General features: G+C 35.3%; 2 protein-coding genes across 2 annotated transcripts; one reads left to right on the forward strand and one right to left on the reverse strand.

Moving 5' to 3' along the window:
- The first annotated feature begins 9111 nt into the window (after positions 1 to 9111).
- LOC140891344 (trihelix transcription factor ENAP2-like) lies at positions 9112 to 11342 on the forward strand. Its single transcript, XM_073299792.1, has 2 exons — positions 9112 to 10216; positions 10971 to 11342. Exons 1-2 carry the CDS (start codon positions 9184 to 9186, stop codon positions 10982 to 10984), a joined length of 1047 nt encoding a protein of 348 aa, XP_073155893.1. The 5' UTR covers positions 9112 to 9183; the 3' UTR covers positions 10985 to 11342.
- Positions 11343 to 11771: 429 nt separating this feature from the next.
- LOC140886414 (14-3-3 protein 9) lies at positions 11772 to 15431 on the reverse strand. The gene is made up of 7 exons (XM_073292989.1): positions 15143 to 15431; positions 14385 to 14691; positions 14218 to 14305; positions 13402 to 13511; positions 13170 to 13318; positions 12088 to 12128; positions 11772 to 11999 (listed from the first exon to the last, which is right to left on the reverse strand). Exons 1-7 carry the CDS (start codon positions 15213 to 15215, stop codon positions 11997 to 11999), a joined length of 771 nt encoding a protein of 256 aa, XP_073149090.1. The 5' UTR covers positions 15216 to 15431; the 3' UTR covers positions 11772 to 11996.
- Between the last annotated feature and the right edge of the window lie 1415 nt (positions 15432 to 16846).

The following is a 16846-nucleotide window of genomic DNA, read 5'->3' on the forward strand; positions in this document are numbered from 1 at the left end:
AATAATATGATAAAAGATAAAGTAAACGCCATAATAAAAGTGTAAATTATATTAAACAAAAGATTGTTTATACATAGAGTCATAAAAGCCCTTAGCCACAAGTTGGCTCACCGGGCACCCACTCTTTCATTCTCTAGTTCGGCCAACCTTTCGGCAGTTACATCAGCCGAGGCTGTTTTCGGAGAAGCCTTTTCTAACACTTAGAAAATCTTTTCCGAACTCAGGACAATCTTAACTTATGGAACCATCCTGTATTGATTGCGCCAGAAAGTTTGTTTTGTTCGAGAATTGAAACATGTGGATTACGAATTCATTGTAATGAAATACTGAGATGAAACAGATAATAATCGATGATTTGTTTAATAATTTACTAAGACATAAAATATGGCGAATTTTATTTTATGAATCACACTCCCACTATTTTGATGATTTCACTACCCTCTAGTGAAAACGAGAAACATTTTCTTTAGTGGGAACATGGAGTCCAATTGACAAATCATAGTCCCGAATAATATCAGTCAACCATAATTTTCAAAAGATAGAGCCCAATTACTTCCAAAGTAACCCCCATGTATTTACCTCATGTTCAATAAGGGCCCAATAATATGACGCCGTTTATTGTGGCATGTCAAGATGACCCATCAATATTAAGTTGTGATGGACGGTCGCCATGTGGATCCCCCAATAATATGAGCCGATCCCATGGGAGTTCCACCCAACTTACAACATTTGTCGATCCAATGTACTGCTTTCCGACGAACGGGCCCCCCCAATAATATGAGCCGGACCATATCCACGGGTAGCATCTCATACATTGATCGTTGATGGAAGGTAGGAAAATTTAAACAATATTTAAATTCCCTTTTATTAATCTTGATATAAATTTTAAATCATATTTAAAATGAGGGATTTTTAATTTTGAAAATTTGTCTCATCATTCATTTTTATGTATGCTTGCGGGATTCATAAAATTTGTTCTTAACATGCATACATCAATAATATCATATATTATTTAAGGATGATCGATCCCATTATCTATTCGACCCGTGGTTGCCAATCACGAGTCTAATTCCAATCCTAGGTAATATGCAGGTATGCAATGCAATCCTATTACATTGAGCTTCCAATTTACATTTCTTCAGTCTTCATTGTCTGCTGGGCCCACCATTTCTTCAAATCTTTGTCTCCCACTAAGTCTAATAAATTTATAATAAATCTCGATGACAAATATGGGATACATTTGTAGGGGTGGGAACCGGCCATAAACCAGGCCCACTTTTATTACATATGACAATCATATTGGGCTATAAACCAAGCCCATTAATAAACACCAACAACAATAAGACAAATGTAAATTTCTAACATACACCTACAAAATTGGTTATGGCAATCGATCATCCCATTATCCAATTTTAAATTCAAAATTTAAATAATTGGATAAACATGTTGTTGCATCATAATTTATAAGATAAGATCACATCTTATCATCAATTGTACCAAAATAATCAATTTTCAAAATTCAATTTAACGGATAAAATATTTAAATTTTTCAAAAATTCAAATTTATCCAAAAATCAATTTTAAAAAATTTCGGACTCGAACAATTCGATCCGATGCCTCGTGATCTTATCAAAAACATTTTTCGATCGGATCAAACACTAGAATTTCAAAAATTCAAAATTTTCAAAAATCAATTTTTAATTTTTCCGGGCTGCCCGGGAAAATCCCGGGCAGCCCGTGCCCTGACCGGGCGTGGGCTGGGCAGCGATCCAATCGCTGCCCTTTTTCTTGCCCGTCAGAAAAATAAAATTTTTGATTTTTAAAAATATGTTTTGTTTCAAAAACCCGAGGCCAAAAATTTTTGTACAATCGATTAATTTAATCGTTTGATCTGAGCAACCTGGCTTTGATATCACTGTTTGAAAACCGTGTTCAGATCAATTGAATTGATACCCGATGCAGCGGAAGTTTAAAAATTTTATTTTTCTTTGATATGAAACAATTTCATATCATGGGTATCAAAACGTTTAACGATTAAATCACACAAGTAAAATAAATAATAATTAATTAAATATTTTATCTCCAATCTCGAAGCGAGATTATGGACACCAACAGAATTTAATCTGCTCTTCTTGTATATCCCGGGAACCGATGGCGTCACGATCAATCACCGGAATAAGGTCCACGAACAGAAAACAGAAACCCTCTGATTGACTGCACTAGAAATCAATCAGAAGTTTTGCGTAGAGAATAAACAGATATGATCTGTTAATTCAGAATTGTAATTTTTCACAAAAATCACAAGTCTGAATTTTCTCCGGGAGGGACAAGGATTTCGAAAAACCCTTAGAATATTTAGAGTGTAATTTTGAAAATTATAAGACACAAAAGTGTTTGATTTTCGAACCCAACACCTCTATTTATAGATAATTTTTAGTTATAATTGTATCAGGACTCTAACTCCTTAAAGCCCACAATCCATAACTTAAGCCCAACAAGTCAAGCCCGTTGTTATAGAAATTAATATAAAATTCATCGTGACTCCGATTGATAAACTGATTTCACCAATGTGCACAGAAACCATTTTTGCATCTTTTAGAGTCAAGATAATTTTTCTGAATCCGAATTCAGTGATTTCCAAAAATGCCCATCACTATGTCATTTTAGGAAATTCCACTCCCTTTAGTTGAGAAATCCAATTTCTCTTTCATTAAATTTAACTCTTTAAATTTAACTATCTTTACGGGGTTTTAGTAATCCATTACTTGTGTAACCCTCAATGGTTCAGGAATACAGCTAGCCGTGGGCTCACAACTCCTTGTGACTCGGAACAACAATTTCCGACTTACCCAATGAATCATGGTAAGAGCGTCTAGCAACATCGCCCCATGATTTTCTAGGTATTACTGATAGTGCCTGCAAGAACCAGTAGATTTTGGTTAGCGTACAGTACGGTCCCTTCAACCAAATATCCCGATCGAATCAATAACCATTAGTACATCGAGAGTCGTTCGAGATTCGATAACTATGCATTACATCTTGGAGATCAAATAGTGACATCGCATGTGTTACTAGGATAACCAATTAACCTAAAACACATCATGTACTCTGGCCAGAGATTCGTCACACTAATATCTCCTCAGATCGCATAGGATATCCACACTCGCAAGTATGTGGTGAATCTTTGACAACAAAGCATCGACTCCTATATGCGTCGTAACTGTACCCAATCCCGACACCTGATGATCGCCATAGAGTCGGTAAACGAGTCAAAGCACAGTACTAGCATATAGAGTCTCAATGATGTTTCAAGTAATAAAGACTAATGGTGTACAACCAAAAACGCGGACTTTATCCACTCGATAAGTGATAACCACTTGGAAAGTCCGAATAGGGTAGTTCGATCATTCATCATATGAATATCCATTTGCATGCTTCGAACATCTCTATGTTCCCTACCAATGAAACGTGGTACTCTGCATCGCAAATGCTAGTCTCAAACTCGAGCGATCCTTATCCTTATTATCGGACGGCTCAATCGACTAGGAACTGTTTAGAATATACAGTGACTATAAGATGTGTTTCATGATAGTCATCCCCATGTACTACCACATCTTACATACACTATAGTATATTCAAGGTCTTTATCAAAACAACAATAGTATATCACAATATAACAATATGAAAAAAGATAAAGTCATTGCCATTAATAAAATGTAAATTATATTAAACAAAGATTGTTTACACAAAGAGTCATAAAAGCCCTTAGCCACAAGTTGGCTATCCGGGCACCCACTCTTTCAAAACATTGATGTACTCTCCTATGATAGGTACAATTTGATTGATTTTTTGAAGCTTCGACAGCTCTATTCTACTGTTGTTGTCGTGATACCCTATTGTAAGAGGGTGATTCTGGAATTCTATGCCAACCTGACTGCTAGCATTGAAGATCCAGAATCTGCAAAATATGGCTTGGTGTATCTACGGGGTCGGCTATTCGAGTTCACTCCAAACGTGATCAACTCTCTCTATTCCACCCCAGATGTTGATGAAGGCAATCCTCTAGAGATCAATGAAATGATTACTGTTCTCACTGGTGGTATGGTCAAACAATTCTCTGACCATTTTTCTGCAGCTAAGCTCACCTCTTTTTATTTTGTGTTGCATAAGATAGCTGTGAGGAATTGGACTCCTTCATCCAACTCAACAGTTATCACAAGACCACAGGCGGTCATTTTGTATGCCATTGGGACTGGGAGTCCCTTTAATTTTGGGAAGATGGTATTTAAGACAGTGCTCCAGTTTGCTGATGGAGGACTCAAATCAACAAAGCTGCCATTCCCATCCTTGATCTACGGCATTTTGGAATCTCAGGCTTTCATCCGTAATATTACAAAAGATCTCACTGATCAACCTGAGATTTTGAAGTTAGCAGCTGGACTTCTCAAGGGAAATCGAGTTCTAGATTTGCCCTGGACTGCTACTCCTACTCCTGCTGCTGGTGTTGTACCCGGTGTTACCAACACGGGAGACAACACTGAAGAAACAGTGCCTACTCCTACTACCCTGGAATTGACCACTGCCACTATTCAGCTGCTGATGACTCGTGCTGAAGAGAAAATTGCGCAAGCACAGGAAGATATTGCATTCTACAGCATGATCTTGGCTGATTGTCGGAGACAACTTGACATTTCTGGCCAAACAGGGGGAGATAATAGTGCACAAGATGAAGCTGGTCCATCTGGGACTAAAGATGATGAGGATGAAGCCTCTGATCAAGATGGATCTGATAGTGATCAAATTTAAATTTTGCTTCTTCTCTCATCTTTGCTTTATTTGCTTCATTCCGATTTCAATATAATTGTTTTTGTTCGTTATAGTTATGTGTTTTAAGTGCTCTTACATGCTTTAACTAGACTGACATCTTCTATCCCAATTATGCTCTGATATATGAATTAAAAAATCACATGTGTTATTGTCCATGTTATCCACCGTGTTACGACACGAGAGACAACACTTCAGGGGGAGACTTTAAAATTCAGGGGGAGAAGACTTTTAAACTCAGGGGGAGTTTATGATTATTTCATACTTGTGCAATGTTTTGTCCAGAAAGCAAAAAGGGGGAGATTGAAAGGAATTTTATTCCTTGATATTTTCGGTCCTTAATTAATTGGATATTATAAGATTTTGCTTTCTAGACAAGATAAAATATATGGTAAATATCCTATATATATATATCGATTATGTTAAAGATATATTTGTCAATTTTAAATCATGTCTTGATAAGGTGATTATTTGATATAATATAATTCGATATTATCAAGATTTGATTTGCAAGATTTGAATAGAGTTTATTTCCTACTAAAAGATAGTTGCTTATTCTTGTAGGACTCTATCTAAGGAAATCTTTAAGATTTGAATGATAATGTATAAAAGGGGATTTCACGCACAAGATGAAAGGAGCTTCAGACGTACAATTCTCTGCGCATACTCTGAAGAATTCTGTTGAAGAATTTGAAGAACTCTGAAGCAAGGTTTGCAGCCATCGTTGTTGCATGTCCCCGTGCTGCCGTTCGTGTTGAAGACATCAGAGACAACACTGTGGGAACTGTGTTGTTGAATATCTTTTCTGTCTCTTCAATTTAGGCTACGGGAAAAGCATCCAATTTATTTTATACTCTGTTGTATTTTAGGATGCAAGTTTGATTTCTCAACTTGTTGAGAAATTTAGAATTTAATGATTTTTCGTAAAATTACTAGGATTGCTTTGTAAGACTGATCTTACATTTACTAGTAATATTTAGCCCTAAGGCACCCGCACGAGTTTCTATACTCGTGCAAAATTATTTACCTGTGTTTTATTTATGCTTTAAATTTCCGTTGCACTGTGTTGTCTGTGGTGTTACAACACAAAGGACAACACTGCCTATTTTACATAACCAACCACGTACACCGTTTCTTTCACCTTCAATCCATAAATTTTCAACCACGATATGAAATTAATAATAAATATTAAAATCTAACATTAAATCAAAATTAAATTGAACGAATCATAAGTCAAATTTTAACGCACACAGAGGTCGAAAAGAAATTGGTCGAACATCAAGCTATAAAACTCAAGGCTAAGAACGTCGATGATCAAGGAGAGACAATGAAAAGTGATGGTAAACGACAAACAACACCAAATTGAGAGGTGATGAACAAAGCGAAGACTAAACATATCAGTTTGAGTGATAGCTTTGTTGTTGACAATGCATAAGTATTCTTCGATTTTTTTAATAACTATTATAATATAATAATAATTAATTGAACTACATTAATATATAATATTTATAATATATATATAATAAAAAAATTTAATAAATTTGGAGTCCCACCATGGCATGGGCCCTGTCTCCCCTGAGGCAAGGCCGTCCTGGTTATATGTAAGTGACTTATGTGATATAATTATTTATTTATATGATGTTCGAAATGTAAGTTGAGTATGAGTTGAACAATCATCTGCATATTATCAACCAGAATTGTTCAAAAGAAACCGACACATGCCAACCCACGGCAATCGGATTGGGGCGGGGCGGGGTGGGTTGGGTTGGGTTGGAAAGACATTCATATTCTATACTTAGCTTGTCTTTAAGTCGTGGGTTAGACGAATCAACTAACAAAAACATCAAATAAAACAAAACAAATTTAACAATTCATCGTAAAATCTAATATTAATATGATAATTATTTAAAATTACCGAATATTTGATGAAATTGACTTTTACAAAAATAAAAATATGTTGAATATATACTTGAGATATCAAATAATACATTAAAAATATTTAACTAATATTTCTTTTTTTTTTATTAAATATGAGTGGAGATTAGGGGTGATCAATTTTTGTTTTGTAAACTGCTCTACGCCTCTATCCGCACGAATCAAATTGCACCGTACGGCTTTTTCCTTTTTTAAAAAAAAAAACTGCGAACCGTAAACCGCACCGCATACATGGTTTGGTTTTTTTTTTTGATAAAAAATGGCACCAAACTGCCCTGCCTAAATAGCTTGTCATAATATTTGGCATATAGTTATAATAATTATAAATAACACATTTATTTAAAGAAATCGTGATTATATCTCAACTCTTTTCAAAATTACTCATCATACATAGAAAACTCGTCATCTTCTTAAATTTTCTTCAAATTAGTCTTAGAATATTTATTTATTTTACTACAAATATTTTGTTTGAAGTTTGAAAGTTAAAAAAATGACAATATAGTGTAAATATCATTTTTGTTGTCAGTGTTTTGTTGTGCTCAATTATTAAGTTAAGAGTTGAATCTCGATTATTGTTTTATTTAAATTTATTTTTTGTATGATTTGTGCCATATTTTATATTTGAAATACACAATGTTGTTATTGTTTTAATCAATTTGAATATATTTTTTAATATTTTGCATTAAAAAATGCAAATCACTCGAAACCTATCAAACCATAAAACTAATTTTATATGTAAAATCGCGCTTATTTTTTTAAAAATACCAGCGAACGCATATGACAATTTGGTTTGAAATTGTTTAGAAAAATCGTACTATAATCACCCCTAATGTAGATCATAAACAAATTCAATTTTTTTAAAAAAGGTGTATTTTTCCCCCACCTAACGGCGGGATAAATTCGTTATTATATTATTTGCGTATTAGGTAATCTTCCACTTTTACTCTTTTTTTTTCATTTTATTTTTTGAACCTGCTCGTTTTATTTTGAAAATACTAGAGACGAAATAAATAAATATACATTTTTAAAAAATAAATCAATCAATCATAAAATAATTGAATATGATAACGAGTAGTTATTTCACAAATTTTAAAATTCATCTGGAGATGAAATTAGTGAAAAATATGTGAAAATAAATAAATATTTTATATTTTATTTAATTTTTTGTGCGAAAGTTAATATTGAAAGTTCACTTAAATATACCAAAAGTAGTTATCATAACACTTTATCCCTTTATTAAGTATAGATACACACAATACATTCGGAGTGACAACCGGCCGAGTTTAGAGCGGGTTTGGTAAAATCTGAAACTCACCCCACCTTGAAACCTGACAGATTCAATTCGAATTGAATGAGTTAAAAATTATATATATTTTTTTTTCATTTTTTGTCACTACACAATAAAAAAAAATAAAAAGTAATTAATGTAAAAGTTATTTTATAATTTTATATTAATAATATTTTAAAAAACATTATCATTTGTTAAAGTTATTAACTTATATTTAACTCATACGAGAAGAAAATTTATAATTATATATTTTTATATTAAATATATTATAATAGAATAAATTTATTTCGATGTTAAAATAATATAAATTAAGAATTAAGATATTCATTATTTTATAGAATAAAAATATAAATAGATTATTAATCATTAATATATATAATGAATAATGATGGGAACGATTTTCTAAATTTCTAGACCCATTTGTAAACTAGTTCTAAACTGGACGAGTTTAATATGGAGCTGGGTTTAAAACTAACCCATTTTTATCCCCAAATCTTTCAATTTCAAATAACCATAGATCAACCCGTCTCAAGTTTGGGCAAAACCCAAACTCCTGGCTCTCTATTGTCAATCACACCAAACTAAGTACAAAAGGCTCAAGTTTACATTGTCATTTCTGTCACTACAAATATTATGATTGGATTTCAATGAAAATAAATTGGAATTGGCATCCTGGGGTGTGTGCCTAAGTTGGTGGAGTATGTGAACTTTTGATTAAATGTCAGAAGTTCAATTCTCCTTACCAACATTTTTTTTGGACTAGTCTGTCACACAGAGCTTGCCTAGTGTGGTTTATTTGGCTAACGTAGTTTGCAGGCTATTGCATTAATCCGATGATTTACCCAGTACGCATCGAAAGATAGCGGCCGCGGATTTTCACGTCATTAAAAAAAATGGAATTGGCACATAAACAATTTAAAATTGCTCTTAAATTTTTTTCAAAAAAATAAATACAAACACATTATTAATTAAATAAAAAAATATTGGGAAGAATGGAAAAAAAATAAATTACAAGGCCCACTCGACGCCCATAATATTTTATTTTGGGCTGGGGTACCCGTTACCGGTGCTGGCCGCCTGCTGATTTTCTAAAGTTTTTTTTAACTCTGAGAATAACGTAGCCGCTCGCCGCCGACATGGCACCGTCACGTACCCCTTCTCCTCCTCTCTCCGCCGCGAACTCCCCAATCTCCGACGACGACAAAAACGTCCATTCTTCCCCTTCCTCGGCTGCAAAGGCGGAACTCCCGCAGCCGGCGACACGAACTTCGGTTTTTCCCTCCCGGGAAGACTGCTGGTCGGAGGATGCAAGCCGGACGCTCGTCGAAGCCTGGGGGTCCCGCTACCTGGTGCTCAACCGAGGAAACCTCCGCCAGAAGCACTGGCAGGAAGTCGCCGACGCCGTCAACAGCGTCCACGGCGCCTCCTTCAGGCTCCGCCGCACCGACGTGCAGTGTAAGAACCGCATAGACACCATCAAGAAGAAGTACAAGATCGAGAAGTCCAAGGTCGTCCAATCCAACGGGCGATACTCCTCCACGTGGCCCCACTTCGACACCCTTGACTCGCTCGTTGGCGGCGCCTTCCTCAAGATTAACAACAGCAACTCTAATGGTCACAGAAGAAACCTCCGCCGGAGAGTTTCACAGTCGCCGGAGGTCTCGCCATCTCCGCCGCGGCTGCCGGATACGTTGACCCATTACCGTAAAAGTTCACCGGACATGATCCCACACATGATAAAAGATCTGGAACCGAGTCAGCTTCCGAAGGGCCCGTGGTCTGTGCCTGTAGGTCCCAGGACGAAGCGCTCCGGACCTCCGAGCTTGACTGAGAGGAACTTCTCTGTAATGGCCGCAGCCGCCGCAGCTATGAAGGCTAAAGAGGATGAAGAAGAGGATGATGAGGATTCTGATGACTGGGGTGGTCGGATGCCAGCGGTGGGGATCAAAAGGAAGGCGATGCCCGCGGTGGAGGGGTACCGGAAGTTAGCGGAGGCAATAGGGAGATTAGGCACCATATATGAGAAAGTGGAAGAGGCCAAACAGAGGCAAATGTTGGAGTTGGAGAAGCAAAGAATGCAATTTGCCAAAGATTTAGAGATCCAGAGAATGAAGGTCTTCATGGTCCAGCTCGAGAAGCTCAAGCGAGTTAAGAGCAACGATTCGCATAGTAAGTTTACAAGAACCTCCATTTAACCTTTACATTCATGTATTTCGATCAACAGTGTCATGAATTATGCCGAAAACGGATCGGCCTTCGCCGATCCTTTTCCGGCTTCTGATCATATAGTTTCGAATGGTTGATCGGAAAGATATATCATGAATCAATCGTGTATTATATTTATCAACAAATTCGTTTCTTGTTCAAAAGTAATTTGTGGCATGGCAAAAACAAAGTCAGTGGCTAATGTAAATGTTTAGATTGAGGAGTGTTGATATCTGGTTCATACCATTCCCATTGATGAGATATGAGTTGGTGCAATGGTGCTTGTTAATGTGTTTTTGAGGTACAAAACTCAAATCTATCAAGAATTCTAGACGTGAATTTGATATTAATAGCCCCTGTTCTTCTCCCCCAGCTCTGCTGTTGCCATTGTTGATATCTGTGTCTTTGGGACTCCTCTTACTGCTGCTACTTGTGCATTTTAAGCTCACGAGGTCTTGATTTGTTGTGGTGGCAATAACCGGGCACTACTCGAACGATACTTATCGTTGGTTATTTGGATCCTTCAATGTGATGAATCAAATTATATGTTTTTTTGGACTACTTGTATTCATCCAAACATGATTCTTTTGACTATGTTTTGTCATCTCATATTTGTCAACGTTTTTCGGTTGTTTACAACGCAATGAAACATTCTCCACATTATCAGTATTGGTTTTAACAACTAATTATTGACACTGTTTCTTCTTCGATGCAACAGACGGGTACTTGTAAATGCAACAGCAAACACTTGGCTGGCGAATGGCTATCGATCACAGGAAACATTTGTTCGGCCGGCAATCAATCTCGAAAGCATTTGTTTATTACAGTTAGCTCTGCATATACGTACAGGTCTAGTGAGTTTAGAATAGTTGCTTGTTTTTAAGCTTCTGTGGGGGTAGAGTTATGTTATGGGACTCGGTCTAGTATGAAGTAGGAAGTACTGCTTATTTATCTTACATACAACTTGTACCTATCATTTGCTGCTTCCAGTTTTCATGTTCAGAATTCTGTTCCAAAATGGTGTTTAAATTTCTTACACCACATATAGTTCCATTAACACTTATTTCGATTAAATGGCTTGAAAAACATGTTTCTTTATTCATCTCTAGAGGCACATTCTTGTTAAGAAGTCAAACCCTGTTGGAAGAATCCTGTGTTGGAATTGCAATTTTTCTCTTCAAGTTGCCGTGGATTGTGCTGTATCAATACTTTACTTTGAATCAATAGCTCTAGAGATTTTTTGGGCATTGACCATTGATTGCAGTTAAAAGGCGGGAAATGAAATTGATCCTATATTTATGCAGTGTACACTGTGCGAGAAGAATCTAAAAGATAAGAGACTGAATTCAAAATGAAATTTCTCCTTTGATTCATACAGGCAGGATTCTTCGAACATTTAATCTGAAAACAGTTATTATTTTGGGGAATAATGATGGATTTATGACAAAGTCAAGATCAATGAATGAACACAAAACTAGACCAGATTTCCAAACACACAGACGCGCACACAAATTTCTTATGTAGGCTAAGGTAGTCACTAAAAATAAACCACCTATTAGGCCAAATCAAATCGGCATAGTTCCATTCACAACAATGACAGAAGACGCAACAATATCAAAGAGTGACCAATCCATGAAAAAATCACACATAAAAACAAGTAACTATTAATAAGTGAACGTTCCCAAAGCATATCAACTGTTCTTCGAGTCCTCCGGACGTCGAAGGCCCTAGTCGTCCATTAGTTTCACTGCAATGAAACAAGAAATAAACATATTCAAAACACATGCTAAACCGTGAAAAACAACCGCAAACAAACTATAGAAGATGGGAACCACCTCTCCGGCTTTGGTGGAAGCATCATGTTTTTGCCCTTCTTCTGTAAACAAGAAAGCCGTTTTAGATACTACAAGAAAAAGTTCGTCCTTAGGAAGCTATAATCAACTACAAGTACACAGAATCCACAAGTTCCTTCATTAAAAGGTGATGATACCCTTTCGTTGAAACTTCTAAAGATTCACCAAATTTTATCCTCAGTTGGGAGGTGTGAAAGAAGCCGACAGCTTGAATTGATTGAAGACATGTCATTAATAACAATAATCGCAATATGTAGAAAGCTCTAATGGAGAGTAGTTTCTTCCTTTGAAGTGGCAATTATTATTTGTGATACTGAGTAAACAAATGAATTGTCGTACAATGATATAAATATTCATATCCAGATTATCTACTCAACACAAGCAAACATCAAACTGAGTTTACGATTCAGGATCATATTGCCATACCACAAAGTACAATTCTCATTCAACCATTTACATTTAGTTGAAGAGGAATACATTTGCACTCCCAAATTCCATTCATGCCGACAAATATATGAACGGAGTATCGTAACCAATAATAAAAAATTAGCTGAAGCAGCATAGGATAACAAATCAAAATAGACCATTATTTAAATTGTTAATGCGCACAAAATAATAAATGATATCATTTTATACCAAATTATGCCAAGTATTGCCAACATAACAACTGCAGGTATCGAAATATCAAATTCCAAAGAACATTGAATTATGCTCTAATATTGCATATAACATTAATTAACTATGCAAATAGAAACATGGCTTCAATTCCCAAACTTACCTAACTTTCCCAAATCCCAACATTCAGCATGATCACCAACACGTGTGCATTTTACATGCATATCAATAATGTAATGGACTGAAAATTTACTCAAAGAAAATTACGCATCATAGATCAATTAGTCTTACCCAGTTCCGATTAATGACTTTTCATCCTACTGAAATTCAAACAAGCACGAACAGATAGACGCAAAAGAAGAAATTCACATAAAAGAAATAAAATATTAAAAAACATCAAAGAATTGCAAAATCTGAGCTGTGCAAGTTGGTCATAATTACTACATCACCTGCTTCCTCTGATATGTCGGAGGTCCACAGGGTGAGATTATCCCTAAGAAGCTGCATAATCAAGGTGCTATCTTTGTATGACTCTTCATTCAAGGTATCAAGCTCGGAGATTGCTTCATCAAAGGCTTGCTTTGCGAGATGGCATGCCCTGGGAACAAGTGAATGATTTGATAAAGTGACAAACCATATCATACTGATAATAACGAGACAAATAAATTACTAAAAAGACACCTTTCAGGTGAATTCATAATCTCATAGTAGAAGACTGAAAAATTCAATGCTAAACCCAAGCGAATTGGATGAGTAGGTGGTAACTCTGCCTCAGCAGTGGTCGTAGCTGCCTGCAAGCAAGTCTCAAAATGTAAATAACCATACAACTGGTGATGGGTAATTAGGTTCACAGCAACCGTGTCATGCCAATATTCAAAGTTCAAAAATGGCTTCTAAAGTTCATGATACTCTCTAAATACTTCAAATCAAACTCTTCATTCTCGAAACTTACATAGCCAAAAACAGGACAATCAGTCTAAATTCACTACAAACAATTTAGAGGCTCCATTCATAGAGACAAAAGAAGCTTCAGCAACAAATTTATTGTTCGGAATGAGTGGTTTTTTTTAATTTCCCTTATTTGCCTACCAAATTTGGTCCTCTGATTTAAATTGACTGGTAAACCTAACTGCAAAAGGGAGGAGCAAGCATGTTTGGCAGCACAGGAAACAACAAAAGTAACTGGGAAAAGACTTCCCGTACAGATTCCAATTATCATTCGAATTTCGGGTATTTAGGTCATCATTCTTCTATCCCAGCTCCAATAACTTCTCTAACAAAAGAACAAAGGGTGTGCGCCCCACCAACAACAGTGCCCATACAGATCAAAAAAACAAACTACCTAACAAGTAACAATAGTGCCGGAGCAGTAGCTCTGTGGACCTTCAGGACTTGACTGGATGAGAAAATAATCGATATCTAAGTGTGAGTGGTACTGTGATAGTTACGAAGGTTTTAAAAGATATATATACAACCAATACTAGGCCAAAATAATACCTCATATGCTTTCAGTGATTCATCTGCAACCGCTTTCCTATCATTACCAATCTTGAACTCTGCAAGATACCTATAGTAATCACCTTTCCTGCAAAGAGAAAGAAAACCAACTTCTCAACTACATGACATTAACACAACGGCAAAACATATGATACATTGCGACTCACATCTTGTAGTAAAACACCGTGGACTCGCCAGCAGTGCATGAGGGAATGAGATGTTCGTCAATGACAGCCAAAATGTCCTTACAAATGTTAATGAGCTCTGTTTCCACCTTGTGTCTGTACTCCTTGATCCGCTTAGCATTTTGGTCATTGCCTCGCGACTCTTCTTTCTGCTCAATTGATGACAAGATTCTCCACGAAGCTCTTCGAGATCCAATCACATTCTTGTAGCCGACTGATAACAAGTTCCTCTCCTCAACTGTCAATTCCACATCCATTTTTGCCACTTTTTTCATTGCCTCCACCATCTCTGCCAAAAGCCAGCCAACATCGAACAGAACCAACAGTCAAGTTTATATCTTTTCACTTCATCTCATTACCATAACATAACTAACAACAATTGATAAGATCCCATCTAAAAAACTTCCCTTTTCTTATAGTCTGCTATTTCCATCTCACGAGAAATCGACATATATACTGAATAAAAGAAACCATAACAAATTAATCATCACCCCCACTTTTAATTAAATCTACACATGAAATAACTTCCCAATCAAGGCCTTACAAAATTGCAGCGGGCCAATAGCTTCTAAGGTCAAATAAGTAAGCAGCTTAACAAATATATCAGCAGTAACTGAAAGAAATTAAAGCTCTCCGAATCCACCTAAACCGACAACACAGAATGAGAAACTGGAATTTAGATCCATAACCCCTCAGTAGCATCTGTACCGACACGCCTATAAATAAAATCAAGGGTTTACCATCGTAGCGTTCGGCTTGCTCGGCGAGCTTAGCGGTGTAGACTGCTGTTTCACGATCTGAGGAGGAAGCCATCGCTGTTCCGAATTGAAAGTATAGGTCACTCCGGACGATTTCTACTTCTACAGTACAAAAAAAAACTGGCAAAATGAACAAGAGAGATTGGGACCGAACACAGAAAAGTGGTTGAAAAAATTTGGAGAAATGATTGATTTTGTGACCGACGCTTCTCTTCTGTGCTTTCCCTGCGGTTCTTGTGGTTTCAGCTGAAAGTCGTTGGTCTAAAGCCTATTGTGTACATAAGAGAGTGAAAAGTGGGGGAAAAGAAAAAGAGAGAGAATTGTTTATTGTTTAAAAATAAAAGTTTGAGAATTCAGTTGGAAAATTTGATAAATCAGTAAGGTTACATTGGGACGTATTATTGAGGTAATATTTATATGTTAGATTGAAATCTACCAATCTGATACTATTTTTATAATATAATAATGTCATAATATCCTTGTTAAAATATTTTGAGGTATTCGTCTATCGATTCGATTTTCGATTTTTGCTTTAGAAATATATATATTCTGATATCTGATATTTTTTCCTTTTATTCAATCAGGTTTACTTCCAAATTGGTTCAATTATTTTGGTTTTGACAAGTATTTAAATTAATAATAGAAATTTATTTAAAAATATAATATATTTTCGTTTTAGATAATTTAGTAAAACCTTCAAATATAGAGTCTTAATGAATTAATTTTTATTTTTTGAAAAACACGTATAAATGAATTAAATAAACAACAATCAACTAAAAATTATCTAAAATTATTTTTAATTCATTTAGTATCATCTCATAAAATATATAATCTAAATAAAATTATTAATTTAAATAAATTTTCGGTCGATTTGGATTTGAAATAGATAATCCGAACCAAACGTCCGCATACACTTCGATTTAATATCGGAATTAAAAGTTCAGTTTTCAATTCAATTTGATGTTTTATTAATTCGATTTGATTTAAGATTTTTCGCTTTTATCCAAAATTTTGACTATCCTTTTTGCAAATATATGTTTGGTGGTGTGAGTGGATGTGACGAGTAATTTTTTTTATATAAAAATATTTAAAAGTAATAGTATTTACAAAAAAAATTAATTTTTAATTCATTAACCAAAATATAAAATATCAAGCTTCTAGATTTTGATTAAAAACAGGAACAAATTTTGGGATTAAGAACTAATTTAGCGAAGTGAACCTTTGGTTAATTGCTTCTAGATAGCTAAATGCTTTTTATGCTACAATTTACTTTGACTTAAATATTATATACCTATAAGGCAATCGATGACTTATTTTTAAGCTTTGCCGCTTTAGATGACAAGAATCTCATACTTTGGAAAAGGCCAAGGCTTGTTTTCTTAATAAAAAAAAAAAAGACTGTATTTTTTATAGGCTATCTGTTCATAGATGAGCTTCTACATGCCGTTGCGCATAGGGTTGGGGAAAAATATCAAAATGTTTTTATACTGCATATATCGTATCGAAAAAAAATCGTTTATACCGAAGATTTCGGATACCGAAAATTTCGGTTCGGTATACACGGTATCATACCAATACCGTACCGAATTTTGGTATACCGAAATTTTTCGGTAAGAACGGTATGGATTTATGTCATATCGAAATTTTGGTATACCAACATTTCGTCGGTATACCAAAATTTTCAGT

The sequence above is a fragment of the Henckelia pumila genome, chromosome 3 (genome assembly GCF_033568475.1).
Source record: "Henckelia pumila isolate YLH828 chromosome 3, ASM3356847v2, whole genome shotgun sequence".
Classification (NCBI taxonomy): domain Eukaryota; kingdom Viridiplantae; phylum Streptophyta; class Magnoliopsida; order Lamiales; family Gesneriaceae; genus Henckelia; species Henckelia pumila.